Source organism: Vitis vinifera, chromosome 4, assembly GCF_030704535.1.
Source record: "Vitis vinifera cultivar Pinot Noir 40024 chromosome 4, ASM3070453v1".
Classification (NCBI taxonomy): domain Eukaryota; kingdom Viridiplantae; phylum Streptophyta; class Magnoliopsida; order Vitales; family Vitaceae; genus Vitis; species Vitis vinifera.
Window position 1 is genome coordinate 19,047,661 of NC_081808.1, and position 20,232 is coordinate 19,067,892.

General features: G+C 32.4%; 3 protein-coding genes and 1 non-coding gene across 7 annotated transcripts; 2 read left to right on the top strand and 2 right to left on the bottom strand.

The window, feature by feature from the left end:
- Positions 1–283: 283 nt before the first annotated feature.
- LOC100251235 (uncharacterized) lies at positions 284–3,950 on the bottom strand. The gene is made up of 6 exons (XM_002273915.4): positions 3,548–3,950; positions 2,062–2,206; positions 1,246–1,382; positions 1,094–1,156; positions 832–900; positions 284–642 (listed from the first exon to the last, which is right to left on the bottom strand). Exons 1-6 carry the CDS (start codon positions 3,764–3,766, stop codon positions 571–573), a joined length of 705 nt encoding a protein of 234 aa, XP_002273951.1. The 5' UTR covers positions 3,767–3,950; the 3' UTR covers positions 284–570.
- Positions 3,951–4,788: 838 nt separating this feature from the next.
- LOC100256393 (UPF0496 protein At4g34320-like) lies at positions 4,789–9,806 on the bottom strand. Of its 4 annotated transcripts, none has more exons than XM_010650893.3 (2): positions 7,965–9,806; positions 4,789–6,079 (listed from the first exon to the last, which is right to left on the bottom strand). In XM_010650893.3, exon 1 carries the CDS (start codon positions 9,117–9,119, stop codon positions 7,977–7,979), a length of 1,143 nt encoding a protein of 380 aa, XP_010649195.1. In that variant the 5' UTR covers positions 9,120–9,806; the 3' UTR covers positions 4,789–6,079; positions 7,965–7,976. The 4 variants fall into 4 exon arrangements, with proteins under 4 accessions (XP_010649195.1, XP_059592378.1, XP_010649193.1 ...); XM_059736395.1 differs by lacking the exon at positions 4,789–6,079 and adding an exon at positions 6,562–6,578; XM_010650891.3 differs by lacking the exon at positions 4,789–6,079 and adding an exon at positions 6,895–7,253.
- Positions 9,807–11,482: 1,676 nt separating this feature from the next.
- TRNAD-GUC (transfer RNA aspartic acid (anticodon GUC)) lies at positions 11,483–11,554 on the top strand. Its single transcript has one exon. It is a non-coding gene; the product is annotated as a tRNA-Asp (tRNA).
- Positions 11,555–13,180: 1,626 nt separating this feature from the next.
- LOC100261481 (uncharacterized) lies at positions 13,181–16,815 on the top strand. The gene is made up of 3 exons (XM_059736087.1): positions 13,181–15,066; positions 15,236–15,367; positions 15,541–16,815. Exons 1-3 carry the CDS (start codon positions 14,812–14,814, stop codon positions 15,661–15,663), a joined length of 510 nt encoding a protein of 169 aa, XP_059592070.1. The 5' UTR covers positions 13,181–14,811; the 3' UTR covers positions 15,664–16,815.
- The last annotated feature ends 3,417 nt before the right edge of the window (positions 16,816–20,232 follow it).

Below are 20,232 nucleotides of genomic sequence, written 5' to 3' on the forward strand. Positions count from 1 at the left end.
TATTGGTGTTCCATTATATACAAAATCGTTATTGCTATTGTTGAGAATGGAGCCAATTGTTTCAGTGTAAGCTGCTTGATAAATATTAGTGTTTGGTTTAGATATCAAAGTTTTGCTTCTTACAGGTCTTAGGCTCAAACCATTTGTTGCAGATGAGAACGCACGACTGTTAGCAGTGGGTTTGGAATTTAGCTGAAGCACTGGTCTCCTGCGAACTGTTGGATTGAATTTGTCGAGTGAATATTGAAGAATGACGGGATATCCACACATTCAGAGGCTGAAATTGTTAGAGCCCAAACATGGGTGATCTTCAATTGATGAGTCAAGTACATCAAATAACTGGATATGGGGGTGAAGGTGAGAGGAGGAACTAACCAGAGATCCACTCAAGGCATTAACAAGGTCTTATCTACATAACTACATGCACAAGGAACCCCTACAATTCTCTCCGCTGACTTGCAGTAGTTCAAGGTCAAACAAGCACAAGGCTCTATATACTTTTACAGACCAGAAGATGAAACCAAGTGTTAGTGAACAGCCTACAAGATGGAAACTTTCTTTCATCCAAAGTCAATTGCAAACTGCTTTCAGCCTCTTTGCAGCCTGAGCAAAACCAATAATCACCTGCAATTCATCCAATTGCTACAGGAAGGAACATATGCAATTGGATTTCAAATGAACAAAATAAAAAAATATCAGGCTTGTTAACAAGTTCCCCCATAGAGAAAAAAAAAGAGGAAGTCCTACTTATTGGTCTGAAAAATTGGTATTTCTACCTGCTGCTATCCATACAAGAAGTGGAAAGAAAAGTAGAAAATAAATTTGCAGTACCTGTGACATGAAATGCCTTTGAACAACATCAATTAGCTGCTCTTTTGATGGGTTTGGTATAGAATCCACCTGGGCAACAAATAGAATTGGGTTTTTAATTCAAATAAGGATGCTCCAAGAACAGAAATAAGAGGAATCATTTGTCCATATTTCACAATTGAGATATGCCAGAAAATTCCACTTCTCAACCATGCCAAACATGATCTAATTTGTCCAAAACACACACTCGTAAAGCACCCAAAATGACATAAATAACACTTACTAGGTTAAAGTGTCTCCAATATCTCAGTAGTGCTGTTTTTTCTAGTTTGCTGAAGTCAACTTTCTGTCAAGCAAGCATTTATAAGGTTGTAAACAACACCAATCAGAAGAACAGTATTATTAAAACTAGACTACTAAGAACTGATGTCACACCGTTGAACTCTGGGTAGGTGAATAAGATCCTTTAGACTGTGAATCATCAGAAAGAGGCCTGCTCATAGCCCTCTGTGATCTAACTGATTTATGGGGCCGATTCCTTGCTCTATAAAACTTCCGAGTATCATCAGAACCTGCAAGAACCAAGGTTGAAAAGAAGCAATGTATATAAGTGATTTGGCTCGACAAAACACAAGAGTCTGGTTCCATGATTTTTTAGATTTCTACAAGAATGCATTTGTAACACCTATTTGCTGAGACCCATGAAGTGTATTGCAAACCTAAAGCAATAGAATGATGAACCAAGAAGTAGTATGAAAGTTGTATGTAAACAGCAATTGAACGACAAGCCAAGAAGTTCCCAGGCTGAAAAGAATGAAAATTAAAGTGAATTTGGGAATAGGAAAAAGTATCAAGTAGTACAGGCACAATGAATCCTCTGTCCCAATGAACAACATTTTTTTTCCAAAAAAAAGGAAAAAAATTAAGTCTTTGCCTGGACACACCACATGGTACTCCAAGCAGTTGGACATTGCTTACTGGATTAATGTGTGGTTTATATTCAACCGACCACCCACTGTTGGGCCTTGGCCTATTCAAAAATATGCAAGTAATTAACATCCATCAATTATGGAACCCACGGGATTTTAGATCATTAATATTCAAGATCTGATGCAAAACATCCAAGGGATAAGAAAATTACAGAAGCTTAGGAAGAACTTATCATGTATCCACATCCACCTTTGGGAGAGAAAACTCCTCTTCACATGCCAAATATATTTCTAAATAAAATTCCCAAAAAAATAAACTTACCAGGTGGACTAAACTCTCCCACATCAGAATCGTTCCAGTGTATGTTCTCACATTCAAGGTCATCATCATCCTCATGGCCGGTCGGAGCTTCAATAACACTAAGAGCATTCCTTTGTAGTTTCACTTCAATTCCATTTGTAAGGACCTAAAACTCACAAATTTGGACAATCAAGAACAACCCTAAACTGCTGAAACAAAGAGATGAACAACCAGTGCACAAAAGAGACCAAAAATACATGTTCCTGTGTACTTGGATGCGCCTCTTTGGTGCTTTATTAATATATTTTGTTCATTTACCTATCATAAAAAAAAAAAAGACCAAAAATGCATGTTGATAATGGCAAATTCAAAGAAAATAGCAAAAAGATGTTGAAATTGGCAGCATCGGTTAAAAACAAAACTGAGAGTAAAAAAAGTCTTTAGTTTTTAATCGAAATTTGCAAATAAATATCATCAGAAACTGAGATATTTTGCAGTTAAACCCAGAGGAATAGAAATAAATATAAGCTTCACTAGAGCTTCCAAAATCAGGAATTTATGATGCAAATATAAATAATTCATTAATAATTATACTAGAGAAATTTAATTTCAACATAAAAAAAGAAGACTTGGTTTCAAGGGACATCCAGCATTAAAGCTGATGAACACTGCTAACCCTCCGCCAAAACTCCACCAGACGCATAGAAATTCAGAAGAAACACACAAAAAACCTAATGACAAATCCAGCACCAAAAGCTGGATAATAAGGAAATTCAGTTTGAAATCCGTTAAAACATTCCACATTTTCATAATAATGGATCTGACTAGGGTATGAACACAAAGTTTAAAATAGAATCAAAACCAGATCAACTGAGAGGAACCAATCATGCTATTGAAACTCATTTCGATTGTCAGAATAAAAACCCTAGAGTTCCGAAAAGGAACACAACAAGTTCATACATGCAACCAGATACACCAGGAAAGGAAGTCATTACTGCATCTAGAAACGGTCTCACCAATCACCATCAATTTGGTAATGAATTCAATCCAAATCAAATCCAGAGCTTTGAAACAATGAACTCGGCCAACAATTACAACAAAGAGAATTGATTTTAAACAAGCTTAAATTAGGAACTAAAATAATCAATAACCAAACAAGAAATCCATGAATCAAAGTCAGGGAGAAAATTGCTGCGACACCCATGATTAAGAGATAAAAGTGAACATGCACATTAAACCCATATCCCAAAATTCATCAAAATAACAATTAACATCAGAAAATAAAATCTGAAAGCAGGAGGAGGCTTAAAACCAGATTAAATTACCAATAATGAAAAAGGCAAAACATAATGAGCAGCCCAATTATCCCACATTGCTAAGAACGCACCAGTCCCAAAATTGCCCAAAGAAAATACAGTCAGTAATCCCAAAAACAAAATTAATCGAAACACAAAACCCAACATAAGAAATTGATCCCAGAGGAATCACAATTCGACGGAGAAATTACCAGCCAATGCCAGCCGCCAAGCCCAACGGCTTTCTTGACGACGCCTTGAAGGCCGACAAGTACCGACTTGGTCCGGTTGTTGCCGGTGACAATAACTTTGGTGTGACGGGGAAGTACCGTGAGACCCTCTTCACTGCTCTCTCCATTGCCATGCAGCTGTGGAATCCCACCATCATCAACTCCATTCATGGAATTGGAATTCACCACTGCTTCCAGCATTTATACTCTCTACTCCTTTGTTTCCAGAGGAGACACAGAGATGAAATCAGTGTGTGACTGCCTTTTTCTCTTCATTATTTTTGCTGCTTCCAGGGATGGAACCCAACGGCTAGAGTAGACCCAATAAGGTGTCGCCACGCATGTACGTACACTGGAGGTCCTGTTGCGTACTTAGGTGTGGACGTCAGACAAGGAGCCAACATCTGTTCGCCACGTTAGTTCAAATCATGTGGCGAGTTCCATGGTGTTGCAATCATGTGCTGTTCACGTGATTTTAAGTGACGTGGAGTGCAGTGGTTGGACGGCAGTGGAGGGTGTCTGGCGGTTTCCACCGGATAGCCTCAGCAGTTAGGCGTGGGGGGCTCCTGTTTTTTGACGGTTTGACTATTGGCGGGATAAGTGGGGCACTTTAAATGACGATACCACCCTCAATCTTTTTCTTCAATATCAAGCCGGGGTAAAACGCGCTAAGTGGCATTCTAAAAGGCGGATTTACCCTTCATGCGGACAGCCTTCATGCGAAGAGGATTGAGAGAATTCGGTAATTTGAGGAAGGACAGAAAAGTCAAAAGGAGCCTCGAAAATTCTGCAAAAGGAAGAAGACAAAAGAACAGGGTGGGAGAGGGAAAAAGAAAAGTGAGGAAAGAGGAAAGGAAACGTCAGACGGGAGTGTAAAAAAAAGAGAGTGTAACGGCAGCTGGAAATCTAACGAGGGGCCCACGTGGATCGCATTGATACGCCTGTTGCTGTCTTTTTATTATCATGGGCCCTACACTCCACCAACCACATTATCTGTCTGCTTTTCCACAACTTCACGCCATTAATTCCTGCCTAAACACTGCCCCACCCCCTTCCCTCTGTAACCTCAACCCATTTTCAAAACAACTGTTGGATGTGAACCTAAATTAATCTCATATTTTTGGACTCGTTGAAAATTCTAATCAAATAGCCTCTTTTTTTTTTCTTTTTCTTTTTCCCCGCATATGGCGACTTCATGCTTCTGTGTGTTTTTTTTCCTACTGTCCTACACAATTATTCATGATTAAACCAATATTTATAATCATGCCCCCCTCCCCCATGACCAACTTTTTGGAGGACCAAGAAAATGAAAATGAAGATAAATAAAATAACAAGCATCGAAAGTGAGAGGCTAAAAGCAGCAAGCTTTCATGTCAACACATGTGATGCCCCACTGCCCAGAGTATATTTGCAGTTATTGAGTTGTGGCATATTGCCTCAAGTCACTTTCATTTACCACTTGGCTCTTACTTAAGCCCATTCTGCGGTTTTTGAGTATGAGTATGAGACCACACGCACTTGTCTTTGTTCCGGAGGAGAGTCAATGCCAATATCACAATTCTAATTCAGCCCCTATGCCTCCATTTGTAGGGGGGTTGGCTTTGTATTGTATTTATGGCCTGGCACTTCCGTATCCTTTCATGTGTTCTAATTAAATGTCGTTTTTGGACCATAACTGAAGCATAGTTTCATACTTCAACCATGCAAAAATTACAACTTTTTTTTTTATTTCCTTTTTTGAAAAAGTAAAGAAATAAAAAGACCTCCAAATTTATTTCAAAGTTCCATGGGATATTGTTGATTCATAGGGACTAGTTCATAGCTGAAAAAGAGCACAAGCTGCAGTTGAGCTAAAAGCTGAGATTTTAGGTAGGGGCCAACAATATATCAAGCTTCTCGGAACCATAGCCCTAGCTCGTCCTATTAAAAAGAGACTACTGCATCTCTTGAAAATGGAAAAACTTGCACAGACAATTTGATGGAAAGAAAATGATTGCCACTGACCTTTTCCCTTGGGCGTCTAACACTTGCAACACGCCGATTTTATCCTGAAAAAAATCTTCCACACTATAGAACAGTTCTACACTCTATACCCTATACTAACTACAAGCAACTGGAAGTCTATGTTTAATTCTGATCCTGTTACATTCTTAAACAGCACCATCCATTTCCTATGGACCAGGTCCAAAATCACCCCATCATTTTAGCCAGGAAGACCAAACGACTGACTGATGCAGCAAAACTCCATTTTTTCTAAAGCTGGAAAACAAAGAATTTCACCTCTATACGAGACCTGGATTCTCAGGCTCTACTCTTCATCTGCTCAGCAAAAACAGTGTGTACAAACTCTTTGTTGTTGTTTTGTTTTTTTGGTGTGGGGACGGGGATGGGGGAAATACAATAACTGTGGAGTTAAGCATTGAAATACTGGATCGGGATCAAATATAAGAATCTCCCAGAGTCTGTACGGTCACCACTTCTTAATGCTCAATCCGGTGATGCATCTCAATAAACCTATGTTGGAATCCGTGCAATGATTAATGGCAAAAAATAAAACAAAAAAAATGAGAAAGAAGAATAAGGAGATTTAACACAGTTCGGCTAATTGCCTACGTCCATGAGAACAAGGAAAGAGGATATTCACTACATTCAAATTAGGGTTACATAAAAAGATATTTATACTAACCCTTAGGAATGAAATTTGTCTCTTTTTCTTTTTGATTGAAAATTTGTCTCTATTTCTCAATATGTTTTTTCGCTCAAATATGAGCCACAAATTTGCCTCTTTTTCTCCATATGTCTTTTCGCTCAAATATGAGCCACATACTACAACAACCTGCCTAAGGACTCCAAACACCAAAGAAACGGGATTTAAGAAACAAAACTAACATTTCACCCAAAGTATTTGCCCCATTGGAAAAGTCAATGAAAGCAAGTTAATGACTTCAAGATCAGGTAAGATTCCAATCTATGAATTATTATCTATGGGCCAATCATTGAAGTGTCAATAGATCTGCAAAATATTTTACCACCATAAAAATTGTCATTCCAATATAAATCTATTTTTAAATATTTTTGTTTTCTCTGTTCTTCAAGAGTCTGCAGCATGTGTTATTGCTTTCTATTGCAGTAGCTTCCTAATTATTATTTATTCTTTCTCTTTTTTGTTTATGTACTATTCCTAAAGGAGACGCTTAACACCTCTTTTTGGATGCTTGAGTGCTAGGTGATGTGTTCTAAGTGTGGAGATTTCTATATAGACCCTCAATCTTTGGCCGAGTCATTTCAGGTCTTAACTTATTGCCTGAACTGAGAGTTCCAGAACCATATAGTCCGCCAAATTCTGGTTCCATTCCTTTCCTTTCTATGTGGCGAAAAATATATACATACATACAAACAATGTCTAGAAAGACAAACATAGTAAACATCTTCCTTACAACGACTACAAAAATTAACAATTTAAACCCAAGATCTTCAATAGTAAACACTTCCTGGCTACCACACTAGCTAACCTATATGCTTCTCTAAGAACAGGATTATAAAAATAATAATCAAAACTTTTTAAGATCGCCATAACATCCTTAGTACATATGAAAGTACCAGTGGAGGTTTGGAACCCCTTCCTTCAAAGTACCAATTAAAAACTTCTAACTCCCTTCAATATTAATACATCTAACAAGCTGATACCCTGTTGAAAAGCAATCAGAATACTATCAGGTAGAACAACATATTGCACCACAAAAATAGAAATTATACCAAGATCACTAATGCCCATAATAATAATTATTTAAAAAACAAAACTGTTTTCCCTAATCATCCAGACGACAGCAATCCAGTTTCGTAAAACCCACTTCTCAGGAAGCTATATATGTTGATACATACCAGAGCATTTAAACATACATCACAAGAAAGTTCCCAACTTCTCATTTCTTCACATGTTTTCATGGGTAGAACAAAATTTAGCCTAGCAATTTGCGCTAAACTCTGGAATATTGGAAGGACAAAAGCAAAACTTATTGGGTTAGGTTCGGTGGGGCCTCTTCAAGAACGTTTTGTTATAATTCTTGAATCAAGCAACCTAATACACGATTGAAAAAAGAAATTTCTCATTGGAAACAAACAATTTATAATAATGAAATAAGATATGAAAAATATAACCATAGTGAATCCACAATGATTTTGTGTAAACACAATAGCGACAATAAACAACCTCGCTGAAGTTGAATATCCAAACATCAAGTATGGGCTTTCATGACAATAAAACTGTATGTTTAATTATTCTTCATAAAGGGTCAAGTCCATTGTGGATCCAAGGTATAAAGTTAGTATACATATATTACTTCATTTAAGAAATTCCCATAAAATCAAAAACACAGAAACAGTCATCAGTACAACATACCAAGGGTATAATTCAGTTGTTGCTGTTGGGATGTCTGATTATCCTCTGCAAAATCACTGTTCTTGCTCTCCTTATATCCCTGCTACACTTATCAGTATTTTGACCCAACATTTCAATGGTTTCCATAAACCCATGCAGTTTCTTCTTGATCTCTTCTATTACAAGTTTTACTGCATCCTCTTCCTGAATAGCAAAATCAGCATTTTGCAATAGTGACTCAATATCAATTTCCAATTTTTCGACAAGAACCCGAATGTCCTCCAAGTCCTTGATTGCAATAAGAGAGCCAACCTGCATTGAGCTAATTATCTCCCTCCGTCCTTTCAGCTCCTTCTCATACTTCTTCCATATGGAATCAAACCATTTACCCATTGAGCCTATTGGAACAGCCAAAGCGCCTGCCAAAGCAGTCACAACGGGTGGTGCTGCAATGGCAGCCGCCACCACTGAGAATATCAAAACTGAGACAAATGCAGAAACAAATACTATAGTTGAAACCTTCCTCCATCCTTGCAATGATTTCAACTTCTTATCAAGCTTCCGTTTGCGCTGTCGCAATTTCTCTAACATCAATTTTTGTCCACTATAAACTGATTGAAACAGCTCAAAAAAATCGTCGGAAAATGGCTTGCCTGCAGCCTTAAAATTCCTCAATTCCTGTAATGTCTTCAAATGCTTATTCTCGCCAACTCCATCCTTTTCCTCTTCCTCAAAACGCTGTAATGCGACCTGAACTATCAATTGAGAATCCCGAGCTCGCTTCAGGCATTTGTCAAGTACAGTACAGAACTCTAAAGTCCGGAGACTGTTATCAAAATATTCCTCAACCAGATCAAAAAGCTCTTTACACTTCCAAATATCTTTCTTACACTCCAGAATTACTTTGACTACTTCTTGATTCATTTCAAGTAAGCAATCGGTGACCTCTCTGAGCGAATCGAAAGATAGAGATCGCACCTCGACTCCAACCTCAACTCCCACAGCAAGCGTATTGATTACACGATTAGTGCGCTCCTGAATGTTGGTATCGAAGGACTGCAAGTCCGGATCGAGTCGGCATGCTGCCTCATACGAGCTCAGATCAGCCGCGTACTGTGAATTGATACGTACTGATGGGGCTTCATCATCTCTCTTCTTGCTGAATATACCACCCATCTGGGCAGATTCGATGCAAACAAGAGCAAACTAAAAACCCTAGAATTTCAAATTTCGAAATTCCCGACCGGAAAGCCCCCTTTTTTTTAATGAATCAGGGCATCTGAATTTCAGCTGATTTTCACTAAAATCCTTTAAAAAAAATGAAGAAACCAAATCCAAGCAAAACCCAACAAATAAACAGCCAAAACTATCTTGATGAACAAGAAAAATACCAAAATGCGAAAACTTTAGCAAAGATCTCGATGATCCTGGGAGCTATCTTCACTTGGAAGCAGAAAATTAACAAGAATAGCCAGAGAATAATAGATGAGCGCACCCAATGCGGTAGAGAAACAAAAGCTGGAGCTGAGAAGTTAAAAGCTCAGAAGGAAGAGCTTAGGGCAGGTAGAAGGACGGCTCACCACGCATCGGAAAGGAAGAGGAAATGCAAGAAACGAAAAAGCAAGGAAGCAGCCTCTTCCACACAGTTTCAACTCTAAAAAGGAGAAGATTTAGGATAAGGAGGAGAGCACAATGGCGATGAAGACGAAGCTGCCTTACCTTTGAATGACAATTAACAAAAGACGCCAGAGCAAGTAAATTCAGCTGAAAATATTCCACGGGTTGACTCCATTCCTTCCCACTGCTTCATGGATTTCTAAAAATACCTCTAGAATCTGTACTGCTGATTCCCATTTACTACCATACTTATGCTCTATTTATTTTCTTATTCCTCTCTCTCTAAATAAACTTTCTCCTCTTGCTTTCCTCCACTTTTTATGATCACCCCTCAATATCAAAAACATATTTAATCATTATTCTAAATTTTACCACTTCATTTTTTTTTTTAATCCATATCACTATAAATTATTTTTTTAAAAAAAAGTAAAAATGATAAGAAATATGAATTAAGGACAAATTTAAGATTTTATTTTAATACCATAATTACTATTAATAATAATATTATTATTATTAATCTTTATCATCATTAATCAATTAATATTAACAATAATGTCATTTAACCTTAAATATTAATTTTAAAACTTTAAAATTAAAAATTAAAAATTAAAAATTAAAAAAAAAATTATACCACAATTTTTTTAGATAGTTTTTAAAATCATCTAGAATGCTATGGTCTTGCCACATGGCGAGCCGTGGATCAATGTTAAAACTTTTAATATCTATTTGAATATTTATTTTTAAAATTCAAAAATAATAATAACTTTCTAAGATATAAAAATTCTTAAAAGTTTATATTAAAAAATTAAGGTATTAACAATATTTTATTACTTTAAACTTTAAAAAAATTAAAAATAAAATTTAAAGGCGTGAGATAAAATCTATAAATCTACTTTTATATAGAATTTTTTTTTTTATCAAAAATAAAAAGAGCAACACTTAATTCTAGCAATTCAACGATAGAAGGTAAAAAAAATGATTGTTAGGTCAAAAGAGTTCAACCGATCAATCATTGATTTGATTGGTTTTCTATCGATTAGGTGAACAATTCAATCCATTGATTGAACATTAACTAGTTTTACCAATTGAACCGTAATTAATTGAGTTATTTCGATCAAACCCTAATTAAACATACAAAAATATATAAAAATGATATACAAGCGATTTTTAATGACGAGAATTGTTTTAATATAAAAAATTAAGGTTGAAAATTCTTTTTTAATAATATGAAATATGATTTTTTTTATCTTTGAAATGGTTAATCTCTTTTTTTTTTCTTTATAAAAATCATTAAAAAATTCATAATATAAATTATATTCTTTTTTATAACTTGTACATCTTTAGTACTTAAGGAAACTTGATTAAATAAGCTCATTATCATTTTAAAAACCCTCTTAACCATGAATAACATTTAAATAAATAGGATTTTTATTTATCGAGATTCTCCATTTAATTTACAAAATACTTAAACTGATTTAGACATTTGAATAATTTTAGATGCTTCAATAAAAATGTAATACAATATGAATTTAGCGTACTAGTAACCTTACAAAATTATCATAGGCAAATTGATTTTAATTGATATTCTCTTTGAGGTCTTCTCGCCCTCCTTGATATTTATTAAATTTAATTTGTTTTTGTAATTGTAACTTTAGAATTTTTTTAACTTCAACATACTAAGAATAAACTATTAAATTCAAACCTTACTTTATTATTATCAAAGTCAATACTAACCATAATCTGGCTTCACAATCATCATCAATAGCACTTTTATATACAAATGTTTAAGTTAAAAAAATAAAAAATAGAAAATGTATCTAAAGTAACCTTTAATTTGGCTCTTTACGTGTGGATGAGGAGCGCTTTGCATTTAAATTTTTTTCAAAAATGAATATTAAAATTAGCATTTCATAAAGCATCAAGTCGTTGTAGTATAGTGGTGAGTATTCCCGCCTGTCACGCGGGTGACCCGGGTTCGATCCCCGGCAACGGCGTGTTTTCCATTCTTTTTGGGCCAAGGAAGTTTATACACCTCTTTCAACCTAACACAGATGCTTCTGGCAACGCTGAAGATTTTTTAAGATGGATTAATTCAAGTAGCTCAGGAAACTATCCGGTAACTACCCCTTCTGATCTAAGTGATGGTGCTAATTCTCCAATCGCACTGACAATCATGAATGGTGGAACCCCGGCTGTCATGGTTGCTATATATTGCTCAAAATGCTAATGCGAAAAGAGCATCTGCAGCCAGCACTCTTGACATTCTCACCAAAAACTATCGCCGATCGTCATTGTCCATGCAAAGGAGGTCGTCTGTCTTTGATGTATATCATCTTCATTGCACAAGCAACGGGCATTACCGTCGATTCCTGGCCACAAACTAGCTCACATGCAGCAATGCAGATAATAGGGGGTTCCTCTTGCCACCATTAAGGAGATGGGGTCTCTGAGTGGAACGACATTGTCTAGGGCCATAAAATTGAAAGTTGAAAGTTGGGTTTTCTTCTTCTTGAGGAATTTCCAAAGGGAAACAACCGATGGAGCGATTTTGTACAGGTTATTTGATTAAAAGGGATGAAATAACTTAGCCCTGTTCGTAAATCTGATTCTCTATCCCTTTTTGGCTACCGTTTTATAACAATCTCTTCGCTAATTTCATTTGTTGAGCCCCAATTTGGTGGGCTTGTTGATTTTAATAATATTTAATTTTCTTTAATAATAATCAAAATATAAGAAAATATCTCTAAACCCTACACAAGAGGCCAAATAGGTCTTCTTTGATTTAATAATTTAATCATAGTAAAAAATAAAACAAACTCGATATGAGATTGAGGTATTTACCGATTAGACATCCACATTCCACACTGAAGATAATCAAATATGTCTTTGTCACATATCAAAATATTTAAGAAAATGCTAAGATATTATAATAATATCTACCATACAAAAGATTTAAACAATCCAAAGGGGTATGGTGCAATCTAGTCTGTTAAATAAAAGTACAAAGAAATAAGAAGAAGATATAAAGGTAAAAATAAATGTGACTAAGATAAATAATAGTATAAAAGAATTATATATGTGAACCTGATTGATAATATTTTTTTGATAGGTATTAAAATATAACATTCCGTATTATCCTCATATTCAAATGCTTATTTATTCCTAAGCCATAGATATGGTAATTCTAAATTATATTCAAATTTTAATACTTTTAAAGTACATAAGATAAATCTATTTTTTTTAAGAATTTTTATTTTTGATTTAAAAATTTCTATCTTCAAAATAAAAAAATAAAAAAAAAATGCATTTCAACCAAGCTTTATTTTTCTATATTTTATATATTTAATAAAAGAATTTACAAATCAATTGATAAATAAATAAAATAAAATTTTAAGTCAATGGATACCTTTTTCTTCCATTTCTAAGTTTATTTGCAAAAACTTACTAAACAATTTCTATATTTAAAAAAAGAAAAAAAGAAAAAATTACACGTATTTAAGGCATATGAGATTGGAGAAGACTTTAGCACTGGTGTATATCTTGGCTGTTTTTATTTAATTTTTATTTTTAAAATAATCATTTTGATTCCAAACTCCGCCTAATCCAGTTTCAGAGACACTTTCAAATTCTCAATCGACTGTGTCAATAAAAGCTTTTCACTGTGAAGCTCCATCTTGCCGCCACATTTCGCCACCGTCCTTCTTATCATCTCAAGTCAGTTAATTTTGTTTTCACTCTTAGGTTTCGAGATTGGTTCGAGTTTAGAGTGGGTTATTTTTGTTCTGTTCCTTTTTCCCGGAAAAATTGAGATGCTTGTTTGGCTGTCTTGACACTTGAAAGTGGAAAATAATTCCCCCTTTTTTTTTTTCATGATGTTTGGGTGGGTGAGTCAGTCCTAGGGTTTTCGAAATTGGTTGGGAGTGTGTTGAGTTTTGCTTGGGTTGTCGAGAGAAAAGAGGAAAGGGTAGGAGGGCTAAGGGCTTTATCAGTTGGGGATCTTTGTTTGGTCCTGCTGACAATGGAGGAAGGAAAGAGAATACATTATCCCAGGCCTGTAAATGAAATTTTGCAAGAAGAATTTTCTTTGGATAAATGAACCAAAAGTGTTTAAATTGTAATCCTTTTTCCCTTGGGTCTAGATTTAAGACGGTTGAGAAGGCAAGCTTTCATGTTGTGCCAGTCTGACATTAGCATATGAGTCAAACTGGTTTGAGAGTGAAGTGCTGAAACTATGATGAAAACATTCAGTTACAAAGACAAAAACGACAGGGAAATTGAGCATCAATGTTATTATCCACCATTGAAGCCAGACACTTAGGCCATGTTTGGAACTCTGGAATTTCCCATTCATTATTGTGTTTGGATTGTTTTTTGAATGGGAATAGGAACAAAAAGTCCATTAGTATGAAAACTAAATCTTACCCACTCTCACCTCCATTTCCATCCTATTTCCATTCTTATTCCAATATATGAAAAAGTGATTCAATGATAGGAATCAAGAATTCAGAATTAAAGAAAATAGAGGAACATGTTTCATGTTTTCCATCATTTATAAATGATGGAACTAATTGGTGTATGAGGTATTTCATCCTGTCAGTTGTGATTAGCCAGTAATTGTCAAGTTGAACAGTGTTTTAAAAAATACAACTTACATGGATAAGCAATGAGCCTTGTCTTCTTGCTTTGCTGGCACCCTTTGGATGCATCATGCATGTTCATTGTGTGTGTAGACCCATGAGTTTGAGATTGATGTTTGAGTTCTACCTTTTAGGTTAGATTCTATGGCCAAACGAAATAGCTTCTATGAGTTCTGCACTTTGGGTTAGCTTCTATCAGACAGGTTGATTATCAATTATTGGATCTTACATTATTTATTGGCCTATCTTTCCCCAAGAAAAAGAAAATATTGGTGTGAATGCGGTTTAATTCAGCTGCAGATATCACAAATACTAATGCATGACTCCTTTATGGAGATCACTAAGTTTCTATTTAATATAATTTTAGTTATATCCAAATATCTAAGTAGTTAACTTCTCAATATAACTTTAGTTATATCTCAATATCTGACTAGTTATTTTTTCATTAATGATTAACATGTGTAGCTACTTTCTAGGAGTCATGGTTTTTGGAGATTGAGTGAATTTTAGACCAACATTTCATGTCTCGAAGTTAAAATATTATTTTTGTATGTTGTTTTATAAGTTTCTAGGAAATATGAGTGTTAACTATTGAGTATAAATTTTAAGCTCAGATGGCCTTGCAAGAAAGTTTAGCTAAATTCAAGAAGCAACAAGAGAAGTGCCAATCGACTCTCACCAGCATTGCAGCCAAAGCAGTATCCTCTAAGCCCTCAGTGCCTCAAAACTTTACCCCAGCAGCTCCTACAAAGCCTCCTACACCTGCAGTAAAATTCTCCAATGACACTGAGAGACTCCAACATATTAACAGCATAAGGAAAGCCCCTGTTGGAGCTCAGATTAAACGTGTTATAGACTTGCTGCTAGAGGTGCAAATCTGACTCTTTTTTCCTTTATTCATTTAGTACTTCCGATAATTGGGTGAAAAAATGCCAAACCCTCTCTTTTCCTTTATTCATTTAGTATTTCTGATAATTGGTTAAAAAAAAAAAGCCAAACCCTCTAAACCTCTTAACTCTGTTTTCATTCATTTGCCAGACAAGGCAAGCCTTTACACCGGAACAAATAAATGAAGCATGTTATGTTGATATGACTGCCAACAAAGCTGTCTTTGACAGTTTGAGGAATAATCCAAAAGTGAACTATGATGGGAAGCGCTTTTCGTACAAGGTAACTCCCAATATTTTACACTTGTGAACCCTGTTAAACAAGCTTGCATCTAGTTTTATTATTGATCACTGATGGTGAATGTCTAAGGGAACTATGGATCATAAATTTATGATTATACTTTTTCTTTTTATCTTTTAGAGCAGATAGTTATTCGATTTTCTGTTTTCTTACAGTCCAAGCATGACTTAAAGGACAAGAGTCAGCTGCTTGTCTTAATAAGAAAATTTCCAGAGGGCATTGCAGTCATTGACCTACTCCAGTGTACTGGAGGATTTACAGGTATACGTAACCTTTGATGAAAATTTGTATGATGTGATGCGTACTTTTATTACAATACATGAATATTGTACCAAGTTCTGAGAGACACGTTCATAGCACCTGAAGTCTGCCAAAGAAGTTTTTTTATTATCGATTTTCAACACTCATTTTGCCCACTGAAGAAGCCATTATTTTTATTTCTAAACATCCTGTAAGGAAAGGTCTGCTTTAACATGTAAATTAAACTTGAATCCACATGGTTGCAAGTGAGATTGAATCCAAAGGCAGCCTATGATTATAATACCTCATCCGATGGCTGTAAGCAGAGGATTGATTCTTTCATAGTGTAACTTCTGTTGCCTCTAGTTGGTGAAGGTTTTTTGGCCTGTTTCATTAATTGATGTAATAGTCAAATTGCATGTGCGCGTCTTATGATAAGCTTTATAAGATAAAAAGTTCTCTCAACACTGTTCTATTAACAAGGATCTTTTTAATTTGGGTTAATTTCATTGATCTCCCCTAAGGTTTTGGTTAAATACACTTCGCTTCCATTGGTTTGAAATTTCATCAAATGTCTCCCATATTCTTCTCATTTGATATTTTCATTTACCTCCCCTCTAATTCAAAATAAAGGAGATATTTGACGAATTTTCAAACCAATGGAGGTGAGTGAAATTAACCTTTTAATTTTTTAGGCTTTGAAAGCTGCAGGGCAGGTTTGGCTGCTGTCGAACTTTGATTCACAGGAGGACATTGCTTATCCAAATGATCCCCGGGTGCCCATCAAAGTGGACGATGACCTCAAGCAGTTCTTCTGAAGCATTGAACTTCCCTGTGACATGCTCGATATAGAGAAGGATCTGCAGAAGAATGGGATGAAGCATGCTACAAACACTGCCAAGAGGAGGGCCATGGCTCAGGTTCATGGAATTGCCTCCAAGCCTAATCCAAAGAAGAAGCATGAAATCAGCAAGAGAACCAAACTCACGAATGCCCACCTTCCAGAGCTCTTCCAAAATCTTAAGGATGGTGATTCTTCTAAGTAGATAATTTTTTTTAATGGTGATCCTTCAAAGCACCGAGCTCATGAGCAAGTCGGCAGTGGGTTCCTCAGCTAATTCTGAATGGTCTATGTACATATGAGGTGTTGGTTGTCCTGCAGCACATGAACGGCCTACATTTCAGTTGAATTCCCTCTATACCTCATCGCAAAATTAAGAGCTCTTCCAGGGCAAGTTCTTCATTTTTAATGGTGCTGTAATCAATCATTCAATTGTGGGTTTATGTATCGTTGTATCACAGACCATTTAATGAAGCTAATGATAAAGAGTTTGAGAAAAAAGAAGGAAAACAGGGCATCCATCATACTTGTTAGTAATATTAAGGATTGAAGTGGCTGGAATTTATTTGCCTAATTTTTTGGCAGATATTTACAAGATTAAGGGTAAAAATACTTGTGGTCATTTATGTTTTAATTCCTGTAACACTGTATCTATATACCACTCTTATACAAGATTAAATTTTTTATTTATTTATCTTTTTATAAAATAAATTTTTTTATTATTAAATATTTTTATATCAAAACTGGTCTTCTTTTATATCAAAATTTTATTATTAATAGAATTCAAATTGTAAAAAAAAAAAAAAAAAAAAAAAAAAAAAAAAAAAAAAAAAAAAACCTATTTTATTTATTTATCTTTTTGTAAAATAAATTTTTTTTTTATTAAATATTTTTATATCAAAACTGGTCTTCTTTTATATCAAAATTTTATTATTAATAGAATTCAAATTGTTAAAAAAAAAACTATTTTATTTTATTTTATTTATTAGAATTATATTAAATCAAACTCTATTTTTAATTGATTTATATTAGAATTGAATTTCTTTTTAAAAAAATCATTAATTTTTAGTAATTTAATAAAATAAAATAAAATTAAAACTCTAAATAAGCTATACTTAATCCACTTACAAGAATGAATTTTTATTAAAGGGTTAATTAAAAAAATTATAATTGTTTGATTTTGATAAAAATAAAAAATAAAAATGATGATGAAATAAACTAGGTAATACATTATTTCTATTTATTATGAAGTATTTATGTTAAATAAGGCTTTTTTTATTTGTTTGTTGGAATCTTTTACTCTATAATTTATTTTGAGAAGAGTGAGATTTAATTCACTAATATGAAAATATATTGAAAAAAAACCCTAAATTTTTTAAATTAGTATTATCTTCATCCAATTATTTCCAAAAATGTTATTTTACTTATTATGTTATTCAAATCAATTGACAATTAAACTCCTTTATATAGATGTTTCCATTCCTTTTAATATTTTATTATTGTTATTATTATTTTGTTGTTTTATTATTTAAGATTTTTTTTTTTTCTGAAAACAAACTCCTCGTAGGATTTTTATTTTAGTTTTCTAAAAGTTTAGGAAATATTGTGCAAAAAAATCCTATTTAAATAGGATTAATTTTTTTTTTTATTTCCTAGAATTTGAAAAGGAAATATTGTCAAACAAATCTTATTTAATTATAATTACCAATTCAAAAAGCAATAAGGTTGTTTATTAAATAATAAATGTAATAATATATAATTATTTTAATTATGATTAATTTATTTAATATAAAATAATTAATTAATTATTTATTTATTTTTATACTATATATCAAAGTACGACCATATTGTAAAACATTTTATATTTGAAAAACTCTTACAACAAATTTTATTATCTATCATATTAAATAATTATTAATATTATATAATAAATACAAATTTATTATTGATTTGTTTATTATAAAAAACATGAAATTATTTTTAATTTATTAATATTAGAATAAACTTTTTTTTTCTTTCAAATCCCTACTTTATAATGTTTCTAGAGAATTTTTTTTCCAAATAATAAAATAATAATAATAATAAAATATTAAAAGGAAGGGAAACGTTTATATGGAGAAGTTTAGTTGTCAATTGATTTGGATGATATGACAAGTAAATGGACATTTTTGAGAATAATAAGATGATTCATTAAAAAATTGAGAGAAATAAAGTTAAATTATTAATAAATGTATTTCCAAAATTTTCTTTGTTTCTTTTTAGAAAATTTTCATTTTTTTTATCACACCATATCATGCAAATAGAGAAGAATGATTTTTCTTAGTATTTTCCCCCTTTTTCTAACATTTTTTGATAACTTAAAATACTTTATATAGTTTTTATTAATTATTTATGAGATATTTTTAAGGTAAAACTAAATTATGTTCAATCATAAATCTATATATAGTTTATAAAATATTTATAATTAAATTACGTTAGTTAAAATAAAAAAATATGGTAATAAAAGTTATAATTAAAATAAAATTATAACTATAAATGAAAAACTTCATTTACTTAATTTTTATTTTATAATAGATATTGAAGTTCATCCAAGTATTGTGTTAAGTTTAATACCGTTTCTTTCCTTAGCAAAAGGTAGCTACTTAAAAGGATATTAATTATTTATACTCACTTGTAAAAAAAATAATAATTAAAAAATAATCAGTACATTTCTAAAGAATAATAATAATAATAATAATAATAATAATAATAATAATAGTAATAATAATAATAATTTTATGTTAAATTATATTAAATGGTTAGAAATAGTTGTTATATATCTGTAGAATAAAAAATTATAATATTTTTTTAAAAAAATGATAATATATATATATATATATATATATTTAAATTTTAGTTGTAACATGTTAAATTATATTATTAGATGAAGATTTAGACAAATAATAATAATATTTTTTAAGATTTCTGATTATAGAAATAATTAAATTAAATTTAGTACTTAAATATAAGATAATATAAAATATTTTTCATTTCTACTAATTTAATACTTATATTTACTCCTAATCTTTTTATGTCGATTCTAAATCATCATCAATTGCGCAACAACGAGTATTATTGTTAATACTAAACCTTCAATTGCATATTAAAACCTTTAATGAGATAAATTATGTTATGTTTATATTTAATTTGTAAAAATAATAAAAAATATTTATTATTTTTTAATGTTTAAAATAAAAATTATATTGCATTCCAATATTTTCTATTTAAAAAAATATAAAATTTCTCTTATGTTTATAATGTTTATGATTGAAATATTTAAACTTTATATTTTGTTATTCAATATATAAAAATAATATAGATATTAATATTGTTTTATAAATATTTTTTAAGTTATTTCTTTTTAACCACAAATTTAATTTTATAATAAACAATTTTATTTTACAAAATAAGTAATATAAAAACAAAATTGATAAAAAAAAATTATGATATATAAAATATGTATATCTTACATCTTAACTTAGGATTATCATATCTTATCTGGAATATGAAAGGAATATAAAGAGGAGGATAAATAATATAACCTATCACTTATTTTATCCCTTGTTTGGTTGAATATAAGATAAATGATAAGATAACTTTTCTTATCTCATCAACAATCAAACATGGGATAAAATATATTATCATTTTTCTTATCATCAGGGATGATAATAAGATCAGGTACTGCACAACCTCTAATGGGAAAGTTTTGGGATAAACATATTCGAGA

What these genes read in the sequence shown, in the direction of transcription:
- LOC100256393 (XM_010650893.3), bottom strand. Translation starts at nt 9,119, where the DNA reads ATGGGTGGTATATTCAGCAAGAAGAGAGATGATGAAGCCCCATCAGTA.
- LOC100251235 (XM_002273915.4), bottom strand. Translation starts at nt 3,766, where the DNA reads ATGCTGGAAGCAGTGGTGAATTCCAATTCCATGAATGGAGTTGATGAT. An exon ending in GGGAGAGTTTAGTCCACCTG is followed by an intron (nt 1,383 to 2,061) that starts GTAAGTTTATTT and finishes TGGTTCTTGCAG; the next exon opens with GTTCTGATGATACTCGGAAG. An exon ending in ATTGGAGACACTTTAACCTA is followed by an intron (nt 901 to 1,093) that starts GTAAGTGTTATT and finishes TTTGTTGCCCAG; the next exon opens with GTGGATTCTATACCAAACCC.
- LOC100261481 (XM_059736087.1), top strand. Translation starts at nt 14,812, where the DNA reads ATGGCCTTGCAAGAAAGTTTAGCTAAATTCAAGAAGCAACAAGAGAAG. An exon ending in TTATAGACTTGCTGCTAGAG is followed by an intron (nt 15,067 to 15,235) that starts GTGCAAATCTGA and finishes TTCATTTGCCAG; the next exon opens with ACAAGGCAAGCCTTTACACC. An exon ending in GGAAGCGCTTTTCGTACAAG is followed by an intron (nt 15,368 to 15,540) that starts GTAACTCCCAAT and finishes GTTTTCTTACAG; the next exon opens with TCCAAGCATGACTTAAAGGA.